The 18,995-nt window shown below is 36.2% G+C and overlaps 3 protein-coding genes and 1 non-coding gene across 9 annotated transcripts; 2 read left to right on the top strand and 2 right to left on the bottom strand.

Annotated features, from left to right (window-relative positions):
- The first annotated feature begins 4,377 nt into the window (after window positions 1-4,377).
- LOC135623192 (late embryogenesis abundant protein ECP63-like) lies at window positions 4,378-6,299 on the top strand. The gene is made up of 2 exons (XM_065125848.1): window positions 4,378-5,195; window positions 5,263-6,299. Exons 1-2 carry the CDS (start codon window positions 4,425-4,427, stop codon window positions 5,533-5,535), a joined length of 1,044 nt encoding a protein of 347 aa, XP_064981920.1. The 5' UTR covers window positions 4,378-4,424; the 3' UTR covers window positions 5,536-6,299.
- On the bottom strand, window positions 6,085-10,883 carry LOC135623193 (ADP-ribosylation factor 1-like). The gene is made up of 7 exons (XM_065125849.1): window positions 10,722-10,883; window positions 10,289-10,446; window positions 8,357-8,427; window positions 7,933-8,052; window positions 7,002-7,120; window positions 6,462-6,543; window positions 6,085-6,314 (listed from the first exon to the last, which is right to left on the bottom strand). The coding sequence occupies exons 2-7, from the start codon at window positions 10,434-10,436 to the stop codon at window positions 6,309-6,311; spliced, it is 546 nt and encodes a 181-aa protein (XP_064981921.1). The 5' UTR covers window positions 10,437-10,446; window positions 10,722-10,883; the 3' UTR covers window positions 6,085-6,308.
- Window positions 10,884-11,690: 807 nt separating this feature from the next.
- TRNAA-UGC (transfer RNA alanine (anticodon UGC)) lies at window positions 11,691-11,763 on the top strand. Its single transcript has one exon. It is a non-coding gene; the product is annotated as a tRNA-Ala (tRNA).
- Window positions 11,764-12,169: 406 nt separating this feature from the next.
- Window positions 12,170-17,764, bottom strand: LOC135623191 (uncharacterized). 6 transcript variants are annotated; one of them, XM_065125844.1, is made up of 10 exons: window positions 17,542-17,764; window positions 16,563-16,729; window positions 16,330-16,434; window positions 16,105-16,161; window positions 15,753-15,833; window positions 15,286-15,320; window positions 14,405-14,494; window positions 14,151-14,307; window positions 12,575-12,706; window positions 12,170-12,508 (listed from the first exon to the last, which is right to left on the bottom strand). In XM_065125844.1, exons 1-9 carry the CDS (start codon window positions 17,696-17,698, stop codon window positions 12,590-12,592), a joined length of 966 nt encoding a protein of 321 aa, XP_064981916.1. In that variant the 5' UTR covers window positions 17,699-17,764; the 3' UTR covers window positions 12,170-12,508; window positions 12,575-12,589. The 6 variants fall into 6 exon arrangements, 4 of the variants coding, with proteins under 4 accessions (XP_064981916.1, XP_064981917.1, XP_064981918.1 ...); XM_065125845.1 differs by having other exon boundaries at window positions 12,170-12,467; XM_065125846.1 differs by having other exon boundaries at window positions 14,151-14,226.
- Between the last annotated feature and the right edge of the window lie 1,231 nt (window positions 17,765-18,995).

Below are 18,995 nucleotides of genomic sequence, written 5' to 3'. Positions count from 1 at the left end.
GGATCGGACGAAGCACCGAATAAACCAATGACATGTCAGATAACAAAGGATCCATGCTTTATAATAATTAGCCTAGATTAAAATGGTTTAAAGGGCTAATTGAATTGGTTTCGGGTGTAACAATACGAACTCAATTAGGGGTCAACTAGGCCTGAGTTGAGACTGTTTTGGGCTAAGTGGAAGGCTCATTCAATGACCCTTAATTGGCCTAGGCGGTGGCACCGCTTGAGGCTCGGCCTTCTAGGCTGTTTAGGCATGGTACCACCCAGACACAATCTGTTGAGAAATCTTTGGGGTGACATCAAATGCACAACGAAAGAACAGAAAAATAAAATCCCCAAATTCTCAAATATGTGTTCGTCATCATGTGAAGATTGATACGCAAAATCCGTGAAACTTAAAACTACATAAATGAAATATTGTGTTACCTAGGGAGATCGTATATCCATAAATCCCTACAGATCTCTAGGAGAGAGTGAAGAAGGTCAAGCGTCCTCCTCTCTAGCGGTGATCCACACAACAGCCCACAGTAAGGCTGCGATGACGCCCCTCAAAACTCTAGGCCTGCTCTGAGTTGGAGAGGAGGAGGAGAATAGGAAAGGTAAGCAAAAGGCTCTAGCCTATGAACCATTGATTCCCTCCTATTTATAGAGATCTCTCGTCAACTTAACCCTAATATATACTACCATATTGGGTATTGGATCTTTATCCAACTACCCAAGCCTCTTAGATTAATGGATCTCTATCCAATAATCTATCATGAGTGCTTATTAGATCTCATCCATAGGATCCAATAATTCAGGGGCTTATTGGATATCCAATAAGATAGGGGCTCCGACGAATATCTCATATCCGAACCTCTACTCATTGCAATACTTATCATATTGTGTGACTCTCTAGGCTCAATATCGAGCTAGCTATAGTTATACCTGTTAGAACTCCTTTTGGTTTAGTAAAGTATTATCTCCATAATAATTCACTCGATTCATCGACTACGGACGTACTATGCCACTTCGTCGCAGTCTTCAGACGATACAGGGGAATCCAATCCATTGGACATATATGTCCGCAATTACCGTGTACTTATAGTTCCTCATCCATCTAATATCCCAGAGATCGTATATCGGACATGGTGCTGTCAGACTCATATGGTTTCTACTCGAGTCTCGCTCTAATTGGATTCTCTTGGAGAACTCTTTCTCTCTCAATCCGAATGACCCTAGCTAGAGATTTATCTGAGCAAGAACACATGGGACATTCCTCTCATGACACCAAGAGTGGATGATCCTCTATCAATACTCAATAGCCCTCGTAAGGTTAACTACCACTCCCGATGACCGGTTGTGCTAGATCTGGGACATCCAAACCTATAAGTCTGGTATCAAAGAGTGGAGCACTCATACAGGACATCCTTAGTGTCTCAAGTCTAAGGACCAGATACATCACCAGGACTACGGAATCAATGTTTGATAATAAGGCATCATCAACCATTTAACATTCCGTAAGCGGATCAATCAATGAACTCATTCCCCAATGAGCACCTGTATTATATCCCTAATGTCCTCACACGAGCAACTATGAGACCAACTGCATATATCATATAGACGGGTATACAACATACTAGTCTGTCTGGTTATCTCGATGTCCCTCTTGAGTAACCTATGATCGGGATTATTTAAAATCTGTGTTTAAAGGTGAATCGGTCTCATTATTGTAATCTCATCACGATCTGATTCTCATTGCACAGATTCAAGGACATCACAATATATATATATATATATATATATATATATATATATATATATATATATATATATATATATATATATATATATATATTATAAAGTGATAAATATCAAAAATATAATAAGTAAAAAGACTGCGTGTCAAGTCACACATGCTATCACTTACGTGATTGGCTTGCAGGGCACTTATGACTAGTATAATCTCCCAAACTGTGTCAAGCAGTGGTACCATCCAATGTCAGTGTCAGACTGGGTGGTGGTATCGCTCAGTATCAGATTGATAAGCAGTGGTATCGCTAATTGTCAGTCTGGCGGTACCATCGTCGGCCTGGGTGGTATTACCGTCACCGGGTGATACCACTGTCGCTATTACTATTGGGATTCCCGGAAACACACAAACAGTGGTTTTTAGCTCTCGAGAGGTACCACCGGCTAAGCCTAGCAGTACCACCGCCCAACCCAATCCCAAGTTATTGAATTGGCCTTCCAACAAGCCTAATTTGATCCTGGTTGAGGCTCAATGGGTTCCTAATCAAGTTGACAAGGTTACGCTCCAAAACCAACTCAATTAGACTCTAAACTACTTCGATCAAGACTTAACAATTCTAATTACAATCATGAAGCCTTCAACACGTTGTCTGACATGTCATCTGTTCATTTGACACTTCGTCCGAACCTTCGGCACATCATCTTTTTTTTCGACGTATTACCCGATTTATCGACATGTTGACCTTCCACAACATTTGGTCTTCTTGGTGCAATATCATATCCTTCCGACCCGATGCCCAAACTCATGACACAAAGTTTATCCTCCGGTATGTTGATCAATCCTCCGGCCCGACGTCCACGTGATGCTCTCCGGCCCAATATTTGATTCTTCTATTTCAATGATTTGTCTTTCGATGATTTAAGTCAACGATCAAAGTTTCTCTTATGTCACTTATCTCAAATACTTATTAATTCATAAATTTATCAATTAATTTTATAATTAAAATCTAGAATTCAACCAAATAAATCTAAACAAAGAGTTGGATGGGTCAACTTCAATCATGTTAATTTGAGGTTTGGGTTTAAAAAAATATTCTTCTTCTCTTTCTTCTTGTAAAGGTAAGAATGATGTCCAACCATGGATGTAGTATAAATAATTATTTCTTTGCTTTTTTTTTTAGATTTTAAAGAATACCTAGAGTTTTTAGATTGATCCTAAGTTAAAAAGACTAGAATTCGAATTTGGACTCTTGAATATGGATTTAAAACCTTTACCTTTAGGTTTTGAAAATTACGATTATGGTTTGGATTAAAACCCTTTAGTGCTTTGGAATTGACTTTTGGACATAATCGATTTTCGCTTGTATTTGATTATTTTTAGTTTTATTTTATCGGTATTGGTCTTCTATTCTAATGACTTAAATGATAGATCTTTTAATCTTTTAGATGAATTTGAACCAAGATAAAAATAGCCTATCTAATATATATATATATATATATATATATATATATATATATATATGAAACTTAATATGATTTACTAAATGCAGTACCACTTTTATGATTTCACAGACTTCAATTGTGAAAGGTGTGAATCTGACCATTAATAGGTGATCTATCATTTTAAAATTATTAAAATCAGAAACAGTAAACCTATTGACTCTTTTAAAATTATTAAAATCAGAAATGATAAACCTATTGACTCCTTTAGAATATCTGAGATATATATATATATATATCTTCTAAAACTTATCATTTTTTTTCTAATTCTATTTTTTAGTAGGTTTCACATAAATCATCTAAAAGACAATTAAAAATTCAAAATCTACATAGGTATTCAATCTTTTCACTAGATAGTATTTATAAAAAAGAACAGTTTTTTCTATAATAGAAAATAGGCCTAATTCAGTTGTTCAAGTTATCTAGTAAAATCTGTCATGTTAAACTTTTTCGATTTGAAAGACATAGATTCATCTTAAAACTATTTTTAGAATTATGACAAAGAGCTGCAAAATAAACCCAAAAAATATATTATAATTATCATTTTTGTTTAGTGGAGCAAAAAATAATTTCGATGACTTTGGTTCCACCTCTTAAATAGTTTATAAACTTCATTTTGATTAAAAAGATAAAATAACAATTTATGTAAAATATATTTATAATTCAAGATAAGTATGGAATCAAACAAAATAATAAGATAAAGTGAAATGTCTATATTTAAAATTTTAATACATATTAACAGAGCAATGTATCACTCTTTTTTTACAAAATAAAATAATTTAATAAAATCCATAAATCAGATTATTATTATTATTATTATATTAAATAGAAATAGGATCTTTTAATATCAAAATAAAATTTTGAATTAAGATATACGTATTCCGGACAGGTGTCCTGTACGAGTACATCTTCTCCATGCATACGTCAATGGCCAGTCTTTAATCTTTTGACCATTGACCATATACGTGTCCATCTACTGCAGTCGTGTCGTCAAACCTGTCGTACGTTTGGACATGCCACGCTTTGCGGTAGCCATGAACGTCCATGTACCCTTCCCTCGTCCTTCTATTAACACCTTTCCAGTTTCTTGACCATGGAGGGATCGAAGTTGGGAATACGAAGAAAACAAAGAGAGAGAGACAGAGTGTGTGTATGCGCGTGCAGTCTAATTGTGGGAGTGAGAAGTGAGCAATGTCGGTGAGGCAAGAGACACGAGAAGAGCGAGCTGAGGCCGCCGCGAGAAAGGCCGCTGACGAGCTTGCGGCCATCCGGAGCGAACGCGGGAGACAACGGGAGGCTGAGCACGAGCGCGAGGAAAGCCTCCGCCAGCACAAGGACTATGGGCTGCAGGGCGGCGAGGTGCGGCGTGGCGGCGTCCTCGAGAGCATCAAGGAGGGTACCAAGTCCCTCTTCGGAGCCATAACCGGCCGGACGCAGGAGGCGGCGGAGAAGACCGCGGAGAAAGCAGGGGAGACCAAGGATGCCGCCGTGCAGAAGGCAAGGGCGGTCAAGGACTCCGCTTCGCAGAAGGCGGGGGAGACGAAGGACAGGACGGTGGAGACAGCAAGAGAGACCAAGGACTCTGCGGCGGAGAAGGCGTGGGAGACGGAGGATAAGACCATGGGGAAGGCGGGGGGTTACAAAGACTACGTAGCAGACAAGGCGAAGGAGGCGAAGGACGCTACAGCGGAGAGGACGAGGCAGTACAAGGAGTCAGCAGAGGTGCGGGAGAGGGAGGCGCAAGACACTGCAGCAGAGAAGGCTAGGGAGTACAAAGAGTCGGCGGAGGAGAGGTTGTGGCAAGCTGCGGAGAAGACCAGGGAAACCAAGGACATGGTCGCTGAGAAGACGAAGGGAACAACAGAATCAGCCAAGCAGAAGATGGAGGAGTACAAGGATGCAGCAGCTGACGCGGCTCGCAAGGCCAGAGACTACTTGGCCGGGACAGGAGAAGTAACAAAGGTACGACAGGATCCCGATTGTGGAGTTGGAGCTTTTGAAACATCTTATTCTACTACTATTTTGACAGGAGAGGTTGGCGGAGGCAGAGGAGAAGGCGGAACAGAAGATGGAAGAGGCCAAGCGAAAAGAGGAGCAAGGTCGAAGGGAGGAAGAGAGTAGGCAGTGGACTGAGGAGTATGTCATTGTTCTACATGGTGAGATTGGTCTCTTTCGATCTCATTTAAGATTGACAGATTTCTTGAATGTGCAGGGGCAAAGAGGCGGGGGGAGGGGGTTTATTTGGTGCGATAGGGAGCATGGCAGAGTCGATAAAGGAGAAGCTGAGCGTCTCCAAGGATGAGACTGAGCCCAAGGAGGAGGAGAGACTGACGGTAGTGTGTGCAACGGTAAGGGATGCCGAGGGCGGCGACGACGATGTACCGCTGCGGGTGAAGGAGGCGGACCAGTCGAGCGGGCAAGGGTTCAACGACGTCGGGAAGATGGGAGAGGAGGGAACGGGGCCGCCATCGCTTCGCCTCAGCCGCCATGGCGATAAGTGAGGCCCTGTATCCTTTGTAGCGACTTGGGAAACCTGCATTCTTGGTGTTGTTGGGCTATGAGGTAGTCTGTCTGCGGCGATCAGCGTTTCTACGTACTGCAGCTTTTATGCCCCGTTGATGTGGTTTTGCCGTCTCATTTTGCTGCATCTACGGCTTGACCATGTTCAGCAAGCTTGATTGATACCCTATAAGTGTCTCTCGATACCTTATTTTCATTTTCATTATATATATATATATATATATATGGGATTCGAAAAGCTTTTTCGGGAGTAGTTCATGTTGTATGTGAGATTTCGAAGCACGAAAGTAGCATGGTTTTAAATGGAAATCTAAGAAGTCGTACAGGCGTGTGATCAAGATAATGAAGCAGATTTTCCACTGAAAGAACTAGAAAACCATGTGTATACATAAAACGTCAGGTGGCAACAAAGAACCAAACATAAGATCATCCATACACGCTAAAGCTTAAAAAGTGTCTTGGGTCATAATGTACCAAAAACATCGTCAGGATACGGAAAAGGGGAACGCAGTTGCTCCTTGCTTCTGAGACTTCTTGTTGCATCTTCCACATTTTTTAAGCCTGGCAGACGAGAAAATTATCATATCCCATCAACACAAAAGCTTGAAAGATCAAAACTTATTCTAGGAACAGAAAACTGCGATTATTCTGGTTATTAACATAAAAGATCGCAGGATAGGACGTCGGTGATGCGCAGAACAAAAATACCTTGCTAGCTATGTTGTTGGACAACCAATCAAGCCCCTCGTATAAACCCTCACCGGATGTGGCACAAGTGCTCTGTATGTACCTAAACAAAATTCCAGCACAGTAACATTATCAGGTTTGTATACCAGTATCATATGAATGAATATGATCATATCATTATCTACGACTATCGTTAAAGCCTTTCTGAATCAGAAGTGAATCTAAAATAGGCTGCAGCACAAACAAATTCATAAAACGAGAATAGATAGAATTTTATCATTGAGTCACTTGTGTCAAAGTTGGATCCAGGTTTCTAAATATAAACCTTAAGACAAATATGTCCATTCATCTTTCTTTTCCCCGGAACTAAGGAATTCAATAATCAGGCATGCAACTTGATTACTTGAATATTCCTATAATTTCAACACAGTTAGAATAGAGAATTATTGTTGCTCATTATCATCTTAACTAAGAATTTCAATGCAGTCATTAAGAACTGCTATTCATAGAGTAGCAAAATATAATTTATTATCAGCTCTTAGCTAAACGAGGATGCTATACCAATGCCGTTGACGCAGGGAATGCAGACCAAGCTTATCAGTGATTTCAGCAGCATTCATAGCATTTGGCAGATCTTGTTTGTTTGCAAACACGAGCAAGACAGCATCGCGCAACTCATCCTACAACAACAAAAAAAAATATGCATTTGAAGATTATCCCTCAAGGCTACAAGAGTGAGGTCAATAAATGGTCTTGAATTATCCTGATAAACATATGCTAACCTCTATATGCATGTTATCTACTAAAAAAGTATTAAAAAAATAGAACTATATGGAAACTGTAAAAAAAGATAACGAGGACATTATATCCTATAAGTTATCTCGTATGAACGGATGTAGATGATGGTTGTGTTCTTTCATCACAAAACTCACTTTTAAAACAGACGTAAAGGATCACAAAAATAGTCGTACCTAGTATAAGGGTAAGATAGAAACATTGTCTACCTGACAGCTGTAGAAATGTATTCAATTTGATAATATAAAAGGATTTACATTAGGGATGCTAGATGATTCAAATTCTGCAACTTCAAAGATTGTGAGACAAATATCCAAGGAATTAAACAAAAAAAGTAAAAAGCTGAGGGGGCCTCAGACTCCCTAGATAACTCTAGATCAACCCTTGCTTTAGAAAAACAAGATGTGATTATGAATATGCCTTCTTATCCCAAAATGCAAAAGAAGAGACCTCATGTGTGTGACAATTTGCTTGTGAACACTATCAAATATTTGATAGAGCCCAGTTAAGAATTTCATTTTTAATCATTCAGGTTGGCATATATTTAAATTGAAATCTCGTATTGTAACATAACATTATGCACCGTAACTATATGAAACCAGGAAGTACATCCGAATTGCTCGGTCTTTCCAGTCACAACTGCATAAAGATGATAACAAATATTTCAAAGTCGAAGCATTCAGCATGGAGAACCTACCTCATTAAGCATCCTGTGAAGTTCATCCCTTGCCTCAACTACGCGATCTCTGTCATTGCTGTCAACAACAAAAATAAGACCCTGTGTGTTCTGGAAGTAATGCCTCCATAAAGGTCTGATCTGTTCTCCACACAACCAGATCACCAGAACATCAGTCACAATGTGATAAGCCATGCAGATAAGACAGTGTTCATTTACAAGAGAAATATATTACAAAAGTAATGCAAACTTCTTTTGATTTTCTCAACTAAAATGGGACATTGTCAGCATTTTGAGAAGAAAATGCTTCAATATCACTTCACTATTCCACCTATTTTCCAAAGTCAAATATTTGTCCAGATCAGTAGAACAAGTATCTTCCTAAGCAGCCATAGATTTAACCATTTCTCATGCATAATAAAAAAACATAAATAGTTGCGGATACCTTGTCCTGGCCACCAACATCCCAGACAGTGAAGCTAATATTTTTATACTCTACAGTCTCCACATTGAATCCTGCATCAGAAAGCACAAAGTTAAAAGTTGGACTATAAGTGTAACATTCTTTCATAACGCAATTACATTTTACGGATATTGAATCATAAAGGACAGAAATAATGGAAACCAAAAGCTCAGTTTCCAGACCTGAGGGAGAAAGTTTTCACAAGCAGGTTACATAGGCTTTGCCTAAGCACTTTTCTACAAAGAAGCATTTAGGTAGACAATAATCTTCACTGCTACGACTTCAAATGCATAATATGCAGTATTGGCCATCACAGCTGTTTCTTTTTATATTAACGTTGATCAGAAATAATTTCAGAACTTGAAACAAAGGAGATAATCTGTCATCCTAATAAAAAGTATTATTCCCACTGAACATCTTTCCAGCAGTGGTACACCAGTAAAATAGAATGGACATTGTTGTCCCAGTAACTGCATAGGATTGACAAGCACTGACAAAATTATGAGGCAAGATCAAAAGTAAACTGATAAACAGTTGGTAACAATCACCAAGTACATCAGTGTGGAAGATATTTATATATTGTAAACCATTACAGAAAGCATATCACTCTCATTTTCCCAACACACAGACTACCAAAAAAATATAATCCAATAACTACAGTTGGCATTGAACCAAAAAGAAGACTTCAGTGATCCATATGTTAGATGTGTGATTCAAGAGGTTACATTTCACGATCTCTGAGCTCACTAGTGAAACAGGTAGCATACCCTTTGAATGGTATCCTTGCTTTATAGTGAAACATCAAGGCTAGAGGAGTAAGAAATGACATTGAACACTTATTTGTTTGGTGATGCCTAGTGGGATGAGGTAATCCACCAATATATAAACATACAGCACTATGCACCACCATCTTGTGACAATCAGAGAAATATAGGTGTCATGTAAATATTATATTCAAGACACTGCAGTAAAATATAATTAATTAATTAAAAACCATAATGTTCATTCTAATTATTATGAGTATTTTTCCATTTAATACCAAGACAAATAGCAGTGTAGCATCTACCTGCATAAAATATCATAAGCTAAATGCTCTTATTTTTATGAAGCATAAGAACAAACAATAGCACAAAAATAAAAAAGCTATGTGCTCAAGCAACTAATAGCACATCAATAAGCGTAGAACATAACTTATTTTTAAGAAGCATGAGAACAAAATCAATTACTTGCTATAAAAAAGATAACAAGAAATGGCATGATAAAATCATTCAAACAAATATCCTCATATACCATCATAAAAACTCATCAAGAGGTTCCATTGAATGATTTCTGAAGCCACTAGTGAAACAGTTAACATATCCTTTGAATAACATCCTTATTTTATACCGAAACATCAATGCTAGAGGGCAACTACAAGATAGTATATTGATTATTTACTTTTTAAATGATGAAAAGTTGGATGAGGTAATTTATTAATATAATAAGAGAGAGAGAGCACTTCGCACCACAGTATTGTGGCAAAAATAGATATATCAGATTCAATGTTAATATTATCCCCAAGTCACTGCAATCATAAATAAACGATGATCACTTTCTACCGAGACAAAATAGTAGTGAGGCACCTATCTACATAAAATAGCAAAAGCTGAACGCTCTTTTAAGAACTGAATTAAGATAAGCACAACAATAAGTGCAGAACATAACCTTTTATTTTAGAACAAAACCAATTACTCGCTAAAAACAAAAAGAATTAAAAGAAATAATGATGAATCGACTCAAACAAGCATCCTCAGACACCATCATAAACAAATCAACATAAACTAGAGGTGAAAGAAGGAACCATATTATCTCATATCTCATCAACTTAGTTCAATAACAAAATACAAGTTGAGGGGGCAAACAAACAATTCTCACCGATGGTGGGTATGGTGGTGACGATCTCCCCGAGCTTCAGCTTGTACAGGATGGTTGTCTTACCCGCCGCGTCAAGCCCAACCATCAGGATCCGCATTTCCTTCTTCGCAAAGAGGCGGCTGAAGAGCTTCGCGAACGTGAGCCCCATTCTTCCCGATCTAACAGATCCAGAATAGCAAACATCAGTCAAACATTTTCAAATCGTGAGTTGCACTGATACAGGATCCGAAGAAAAGATCCCAGATCTACATCAGAGCAGAGGGAAATCGAAAGATCTACAGCAAGAAATGACGAGAGGAAGAATCTGGCGATCAGTGGAACCGCGGACATCCAATAGGGAAACAAGAAATACGGTTTCGATCCATTAAAAGAAATCGAAAACAGAGGGGAAGAAACGATCGAAGAATTGAAGGGAACAACGAAGAAGAAATACCCAGATATCCACTAAGACGCGAGGCTACGGTCTCCGCTTCTTCTCCTTCTTCTCCTTCTTCCACCTCGTTTCTCTCCCTTCTTCCTCGTTCCTGGAAAAGAGAGAGAGAGAGAGAGAGAGAGGGGAATGAGACTGCGGAAGAGAATAAAAGAGGAAATAAGATATGCCATTTATGCGGGGAGGAGGCGATCGATCCCATAGCAATTCTGTACCAAAACGCCGTTGCGAATGTTTCTTTTTTACGAATATACCACCCACTAAGATAGAGCTTATATAATAATAAAATAATATAATAGAGTGAAAAGATTTGGAAGTGATCAATTTTGAATTATATTTTAGTTGTTTAAGTAAAAAAAAAGATTGTCGTATATTTATTCGATCCAATTTGGTTAATTTTCTATAACAATAATCTCGGATTGAGTACATGGATTTTTTTTGTTATGGGGCTTTGTAACAACAATATTCTTAATTCTAGAATTGTAATTTTTGGGAATAATTTTTTTTTATGTTGATTCTTAATACTAATCATCTCGCTTCATTTTAATTATAATATTTATTCTTCTTAAAATATTATTAGTCTTCTTAAAATATATCGATAAAAAAATATAAATCAACGAGTCAATGCTAACAATAATAATGAGCACCAATGTTTCAATTACAATCAATATCCTCAAATAAATAAATAATATTTAATTTTTTATAATGTTCAAAAAAAGTTCTCTCTTTTAATTACAATACTTATTCTTCTCACCATAATATATATTGAACTCTTTATAATGTTTTTATGCAACACAAATCAATGAAACTTGGAAGGTTTCACCAGACAATATACTTAGAAGTTAATAATAAAAATAATCAAAAAATTCACCAGACATTTATGAAAAAATAAATTATTCATTATATAATATGAAATCATGTATTTGGGTTATAGTTTGGATCATATAATATTTTAGATGAAGTTATTACATCGGGGATGTAGCTCAAATGGTAGAGCGCTCGCTTTGCATGCGAGAGGTACAGGGTTCGATCCCCTGCATCTCCAATTTTATATTGTTTGAAATTACTTTTTCCTAGAATTATCTCTATTTTCATAATTCATTTTTTTCATATCCCTGCAGTTTTAATATTTCTTAAACTCATATGTCATTCAAAATCCTGCAATCCTAATATTGCTTTAAAACATTTTTCCCATAATCCTATAATTATGTAATTTAAATATGGAAGCTTTATAGGGGGGAGACTTGCATGTTGCTGATTTATAGAGCTTTGTATTTTGAACATTTGTTTCCATATTGATTCATCTCCAGAGAAATCTCTGACAACAATTATTCTCCAGAGAAAGCTTTACAAGGGATTTCTTCCTTCTCACTCTCATCCGCTGTTTAGGATGCCTTCACATCTCTATTCATTAGCTAGTTTCAATCAAGTTTTGCAATAACACTACAAGGTTGACCAAAGACAACATGACAAATAAATGATAAAGGTTGTGTCCATCAGGGGTACAAACTGAAATCAACTTACACTAAACGATGCCTGATCTGACCACTTAAAAGCACCAAGATTACATGAAGATTAATGCGCAAAGCTTAAATTCTTCCCCTGGTCGGTCAGCAACTCGTACTTCATGACTAGAAAAAGGCAAGAGTGGCAGAATTCACAGCAGTTTTCTTGCAGCTTCGATTGCTTTATTTCAGGAGAGTTGTTGCAATTTCATGAAAATAATTTCCTCGTACACCCGTTCGATAACTTCACCAAGCACAACTCAGGCATTAGAATCTCCAATAATCCTGCAAAATGCAGCAAATGCTCATAGAAAAACTGGAAATTGAACTTAAAACAGGACTGGAGATTACCAGTATTACGCTTTTTCAGCTACTTTCTGCCTCTTCATCTGGAAATATCAAGTGCAGGTCCTCGTTATCTCTGTATACTTGAATCAATGCTGCAGCTTTATATGCAAAAAACCCAAACATCCCTGGAACGAGCTGTACATTCAAAGGAACCAAATTAACAAATGATCTGGCACTGAACAAATGACCTATATTATCGTTTTTATAACCTTGCTAAAACTGAGTAGTTTCTGTGATTAGTCCAAAGGATTTATCCTTTGGAGGTTCTTTCACATAACATCTTAGGTTTGGTTTGTCACCTGTTATTCGTGAAATAGGCAGCCCTCTCTCCTCCTTGTATGTGCAATTCCAATATTGGGTTTGGTTGGTCAAACCAATGCTTTTTGGTAGTTTATCTGACAGAATCATGGAACTTATGCAAAAATGACAATAATTACTGATTTTCATTGTTTGATGCTCAATACAAGCTCCTACCTACTACCTAAGTCTTAAACCTTCAGATAAGTCCCTTTTTTTATTGACAATGATCTAGTGCCCCAAGTAAAAGCAAGCACTATATTAGCAAAACCCAGAATACCAAACCCCAAAATTATTTTGGATTCTTTTATTCAAGAAGTTCGAGGATTCTGTTTCAGGTTCTTAATCATGTTTCCCATTGGAAAGATTCCAAGTATTATGCATCCTAATGGAAAGAGGGATTTGCTTGGTGTGTATAAAGTTCCAAGTGCTTTAGTTATATCAACAAATAGTCATATGAAGCTACAACTACCCAATTTCTTCCAGAAAAATGAAGCTAGCAGAAAAAAATTATCTGATCACAACAACCATGCAAAATGACATTTATGAATGAAAGATGATACAGAAACATAATAGTTAGATAGGCAATTAGTTCTCATGATTTATTATGACAGTCAAGTGCTACACGTCATAGTACTTAGGAACTATGATACAGTGCGATTGACCTCTATTGTCATGAGCAAAATTATGCAAGTTTACCACAGGAGCAAACATGAAGCAAAATCACTCCTTATTTTGTTGTTAGAAAGTGATTGCAAATGTCTGTGATATACTAACAAAGATATGCATGTGCAATTCCCAAACAGAATAAGCTATTTAGTTATTTTAAGTTAATAATAGAAAGGACAATAGACTTTCTAAGCATTGATAACTTCGTCAAGATTGATACAGCTAAACCAACTTGACTGTCCCACGTTATAATAGTAAAACTTAAGAGGATGATATATCTTCAATACCTCCAAGAAGAATAGTTTCTGACTTATGCAATCTTTTACCATTTAGTTCAATTATGTTCATTTTCTTTCATATTGTTAAAGTTGCACCACAACTTCCATACCCAACTACTCTTAAACTCCTGAGCTTCTAAAGTTTGTTTTCATATCTATAGATAAGAGGCTATCATTACCCAACTCTCATCAACTAAAATAATAATAAAAAAATCACCAACAAGCAACAGACAACTGAAACCACATAGTACAAAGATTCAATGGTATAAAATAACAAATGAAGGGCAGAAACCAATTAAGCTTTCATAAGATTAATCAATTTTCCATGTAGGTACCTCAAAATCAAAATAACCATTGGGAAAATGTTGTGAGAAGGCCCATAATCCATATATTGCGGCAGGAATTACAAGCCTGGGAGAAGAAAGTGCAACAGCAGTTCCACTCAATGTCTTCTCCAAAACATTCTTTAAGTCCTCGCTTCTTATTCCAATTCTAGATTATGAAATCATTTTGATTCTCCACATGAGCTTCAGAGAATTAGCATGATCTAGTACAAGAAGTGAACAATGGCCATCTTTTAGTAACTTACCTTTTCATTTTCTTCTGCATAAAGATCTCAGGAATAGCTTCCCTTGACAAGTTGTCTGCATGATTATACAAAAGCTGAAGGTACAAGCAACTGTTCTACAAAACAGAAAATATGATTAAAAAATCCAGGTATAGTTAGTGCCTATCTAGTCTGTAATTGTATAGGCATTATGCAGTTAATAACATTCCATGTCATTTTCCATGGGAAAAAAACAGCAAGTGTTCTTTAGGTTTGTTTTAATTGATCTACAAGCCACTTAAGACACTAGAAGACCGGCCAAAGAATTCAGCAAAAAATTTGGTAAAGTAGCAAGGATGCATAATCTTATTCAAAAATAAAAAATATCGAGCGACAAAATCTTATTCAGAAATATAAACAAAGGTGTTTATCATAATTATTTCTAACAGAACATTCTATGGTGCATTGCATGCAAGCTTCAGTCAGTCTTGAAAAATCCACTTTAAATTATCCAAATGGTTGGTGCAGCCTAATTCTGGTAACAGATTGTTGCAACAGTACAAGTTCAACACTGGTCCAGTAATCTCAACTCTTATGAACTTTTCAATTCATATGACATGCCAATTTGATGACTATGAACTTCTTCATGAGAAGATCAAAATTTTATTCCTGCATAGAGTATTGACACTGGAAGTTGATTTATGTCAGTGTTAAAACGAACAGTAAAATCCAAAACAAATGAAGCTCCTTTAACTAAGGCAAGTGTGCAAGAAATATTCTTAACTATAATTACATAATAAAAAATAGATGATAAAGTAAAGTATAATTCTTCCCAAGTCCAAAGAAACTTGATAGTAAATGTAAAGTGTCGTGATTATCACTCAAATACTTTGGAAGGTGTATAAAATGATCGTTTAACTAACCTGAAGAGGACTCCAGAAGCATAACTAAAAGCAGCCTGTAGATTGAGATAAAGGTACATTAACAGACAGACTAAACAAAGCTCAACTATCTAATAATGTAAACATGTTGTGCTAAGAAGCTACATTGTGAAAACATTGTATGCAAAAGCCAAATGCCAAATCTTAAGAGTTAGAAATTATCTGTCACCGACCCACTCATATACATTCCATATTCACGACCTGCCTCCTATTGCAACTTTTATGGTGTAGTACTTAAGTAGGCGATAGGTTTCCCAAAGTTCAAGGAAATCAAACACAACCAATTTCACATTTGCATTTCAGAAAACTTCCTGTGAAACTAGACAAACATTCTTGATCATTACCACATCAGCAGCTCGTGGACTACATGGACATGTTCAAATTGTTATTGCAGATGCAGAAATTATGGAAAGTTGGGGACAAAATCAGTTCATTTATTAGCATAGTACCTGGAAAGAAAAGACGACCAAACAATACACACCGCAGGCTGCTCCAACTCCTATTGTCAAAACCAGTAGTTCCCTCTTAAGCTGCTTAAAGTTCTCAACAAGCAAGAGAAGAGTTAATCATTGAGATAATTTAGCGCATACGATGAATCTGAAATACAGTAGTATAATTATAATATATGACTTATATCTTCTCACATTGAACTTATTAATTTCCCCATTTAGGTCATATTACTTATCCAGTTTACATTGATTCCCTCGATGTACAAAAATTTCATACAAGTGCTTGCATCAAGGGAAGTATATTGACATAGAAAAGAAAGGAATCCAAACAATGAAGGATTCTGAGACCTACCGCTTCATATTTTAGAAGGTTGAGTTTCTTTCGCTTCTCGCTTTCATTCTGCCAATTCTGTGCGAAAAATTCTCAAGTTTAGAAGGATCTTAGGTACCTTAATAAAGCCACTTAAATCCTCAAAAGTACTTTATCCTAGTACATAGAACACCAAGCAAATTGCCCAGCGCATCCATTATGAAACAAATAAAGCTTCTTCTTTCTTGTTAATTACATAGACCAGACCTTAGCTACTTCTTTCTTGTTAGCCGGTGCAATACTTTGTCCAGAAACCCACTCTCTGGTTCTTGTAAGCTTCAAAAACCCACTATTGTTGTCAGTCTCTACCACCTATATTGAAGTCAAAGAAAGATAAAGCTTCTGAGACCATCAATATTTTTCACAAAGCTATAGGCAGCAGCATAAGAAACAAAACTTACACCACAATAGAAAAAGTCAAGTAAAATGAGATACCTTACCTCTTCATGATACTGATTATCTTCCTTCATGGTGTTCGTTTCCAATTCAGCAAATTCAATATTTTCCTTGCTCCATAGAATGTCTGAAACTTTAGATATAAAATCTCCATTTAATTGTCTGTCCTTCAAAAACATCTGCAACACATCTTCTCGAGCAACTTCACTTTCTGTAGGATGGCATAATACTTCAGATACCAGAATCAAGTACTAGTGAAGATAAAACAAATTAGTGCACAAGCAAGTTACTGATGCTTGTACGATGCAAAGTCCGATGATTTTCTTGTTAATCTATATACAACAACAATAAAACCGTAAGTCCCAATTTTTCTGGCTCAGCTACGTGGATCTTTTGCCGCCGGTGAGATCTATAAAAAATCACACGTTTAGTTAAGTTTACTAAACGTATTTTATCCTTCCTATAAAAAATCACAAGTCTTCCGACACCCCTCATTATTTTAATCATCCTATTTTTACTCTATGAATAATATCTTGGTCAATCTCTTCATTCGACTGAATAATTGATCGAAGATACTTACAGCTACTTAAAGGAACATTTATATAAGAAAAAAATTTACATGCACACTTTCAAACCAACAGAAAATTTGCAACATTCATTTATCATCTCTTCCGGAAAAAAAAAAACCCTTGTCATAGTACAAAGCTTGTCCCGGTTAATTTAGTGCTACATTCTGACGGTGAATCCGGTAGCATCTATAAGTTGAACATATGTCTATATACTCTTGCTTCGAGTAAAAAAAGAGAAATGCCTGTACACCAAATGATTCGTGTCTTATTTGACGAATGCAATCACGCAGATTCTCTCCAAAGTGCAGATCAAAATACTGAGAGGAATTTTTCCTCAACTGACACATATTACGCAGCTATTATCTCAGGAAAGTTAATCGATTCCAAGGAAGATAAGCAATAAGTATCCAAATTCCAACTCAATCGCCAAGGAACGGGAACTGCAAAAAGGCACCTGGAAAGGAACTCTTGGAGATTGACACAGCAAGATTTCTCCTAGCAATAAGACGAACTCGACGGAACGATGAGCCTCTCAGCATAAGGGGGTATGAGGGGCTGCTAAGCTCGGAGCATCTGAGGCAAAAGCGGGCATGTCTCAGGGTGATCTCCATGGCCCTAAAGCCTCCCGTGAGAGAGCTAACAAGAGAAGGGCGAAATGACCGTTATCCGTGGAGAGGCCAACCAATTTGGTGGCTCGGATAACTGCGGAATAAAAATATCATGTCATCCCTCCATGTGATTTACCACAAATACCCTTGAAGAGTATCTCTTAGCGGCAAATAAATAATGGGCTGAGATTAGGGCCACGAGTATTACACGATCATCATTGATCGAGCCGATCAAATCCCAGATTGATGGATCATTGATTGATTGAACCGAAGGATCAACTACGCATCAAAGGATTAGCAATATTTTAACTTAAAAATAAATATATTAGGATAATATATCTCAAAAATTAGCTCCCTATATTTGATTTTTATCGATGGATATTTTTTTAAATCTCGATAAAACCCTTGAATCAAGCTATATCAAGCCATCAATCCATGGGTCAATTCAGTCCGATCAGTGTTCAGTTTAAGTATGGTCGATTTGAATCAAATCGATTTGAATCTATCAAAATAAATCAGATTGAATTTTACTGAATCTACGAAGAACCCAAGTATAACTCTTAGTATAACTAAGATATTCTCATCAAATCAATCCAAATTTTTTCTAGAACTACTAATATATAATTCTAAGATATTTGATTTTTTTATAATTTTACAATCAATAAATTTTTAAATATGATTTTTTTTATTGAGTCAGTGATGGAACGTAACTCGTTAAATTTTTAATGAACATATCTAAATTTCTCCAAAATCAATAAGATGAGATAATAATATGTTTAGTATCACTTTTTAACTTTTATGGATTTAGAATTACTAATTTTTAAAATAAGATATTTTTGGGTTAAAAATATGGTCAAGGGTAACTCTTTAAATTTTTACTAAATCTATCTAAATTTTTCTAAAACTACTAGGGAGAAATACTAATATGTTTAATATCAATTGTTTCTTATTTTTGTATAAATTTAAAATTACTAATTTTAAAATAATATATTTTTGGGTTGAATATGCGGTGGATGATAACTCTTTAATTTTTTTATCAAACCTATCTAAATTTCTTTACAACTACTTAAAAGTGAGTATCATTTTTTATTTTTGTATGAATTTAGGATGATTAATTTTTAAAATAGGATATTTTGTGTTGAATATGTGATCGAATGTAACTAGTCCAAACTAATTACAAAACTACTAACACATATTCTAAGATATATAACATCATTTTTTTTCTAATTTCTTATAAATTTATGATGATTAAGCTTTTAAATATAATTTTTTTGGGTTGAATATGCAATTAAATGTAACT

Source organism: Musa acuminata, chromosome BXJ2-9 (genome assembly GCF_036884655.1).
Source record: "Musa acuminata AAA Group cultivar baxijiao chromosome BXJ2-9, Cavendish_Baxijiao_AAA, whole genome shotgun sequence".
In the NCBI taxonomy this organism is placed as follows: Eukaryota; Viridiplantae; Streptophyta; class Magnoliopsida; order Zingiberales; family Musaceae; genus Musa; species Musa acuminata.
The sequence above is the reverse complement of the archived record's forward strand: the minus strand, read 5'-3'. Positions and strand labels throughout refer to the sequence as shown.

Coding starts and splice junctions, on each gene's coding strand:
- LOC135623192 (XM_065125848.1), top strand. CDS start 4,425: ATGTCGGTGAGGCAAGAGACACGAGAAGAGCGAGCTGAGGCCGCCGCG. Junction 5,196..5,262: donor GGACAGGAGAAGTAACAAAG/GTACGACAGGAT, acceptor CTATTTTGACAG/GAGAGGTTGGCGGAGGCAGA.
- LOC135623193 (XM_065125849.1), bottom strand. CDS start 10,436: ATGGGGCTCACGTTCGCGAAGCTCTTCAGCCGCCTCTTTGCGAAGAAG. Junction 7,121..7,932: donor TTCACAGGATGCTTAATGAG/GTAGGTTCTCCA, acceptor TTGTTGTTGTAG/GATGAGTTGCGCGATGCTGT. Junction 6,544..7,001: donor TCCCTGCGTCAACGGCATTG/GTATAGCATCCT, acceptor AATTTTGTTTAG/GTACATACAGAGCACTTGTG.
- LOC135623191 (XM_065125844.1), bottom strand. CDS start 17,698: ATGGAGATCACCCTGAGACATGCCCGCTTTTGCCTCAGATGCTCCGAG. Junction 15,321..15,752: donor TGGTCGTCTTTTCTTTCCAG/GTACTATGCTAA, acceptor CTCAATCTACAG/GCTGCTTTTAGTTATGCTTC. Junction 14,308..14,404: donor ATGCAGAAGAAAATGAAAAG/GTAAGTTACTAA, acceptor TTCATAATCTAG/AATTGGAATAAGAAGCGAGG.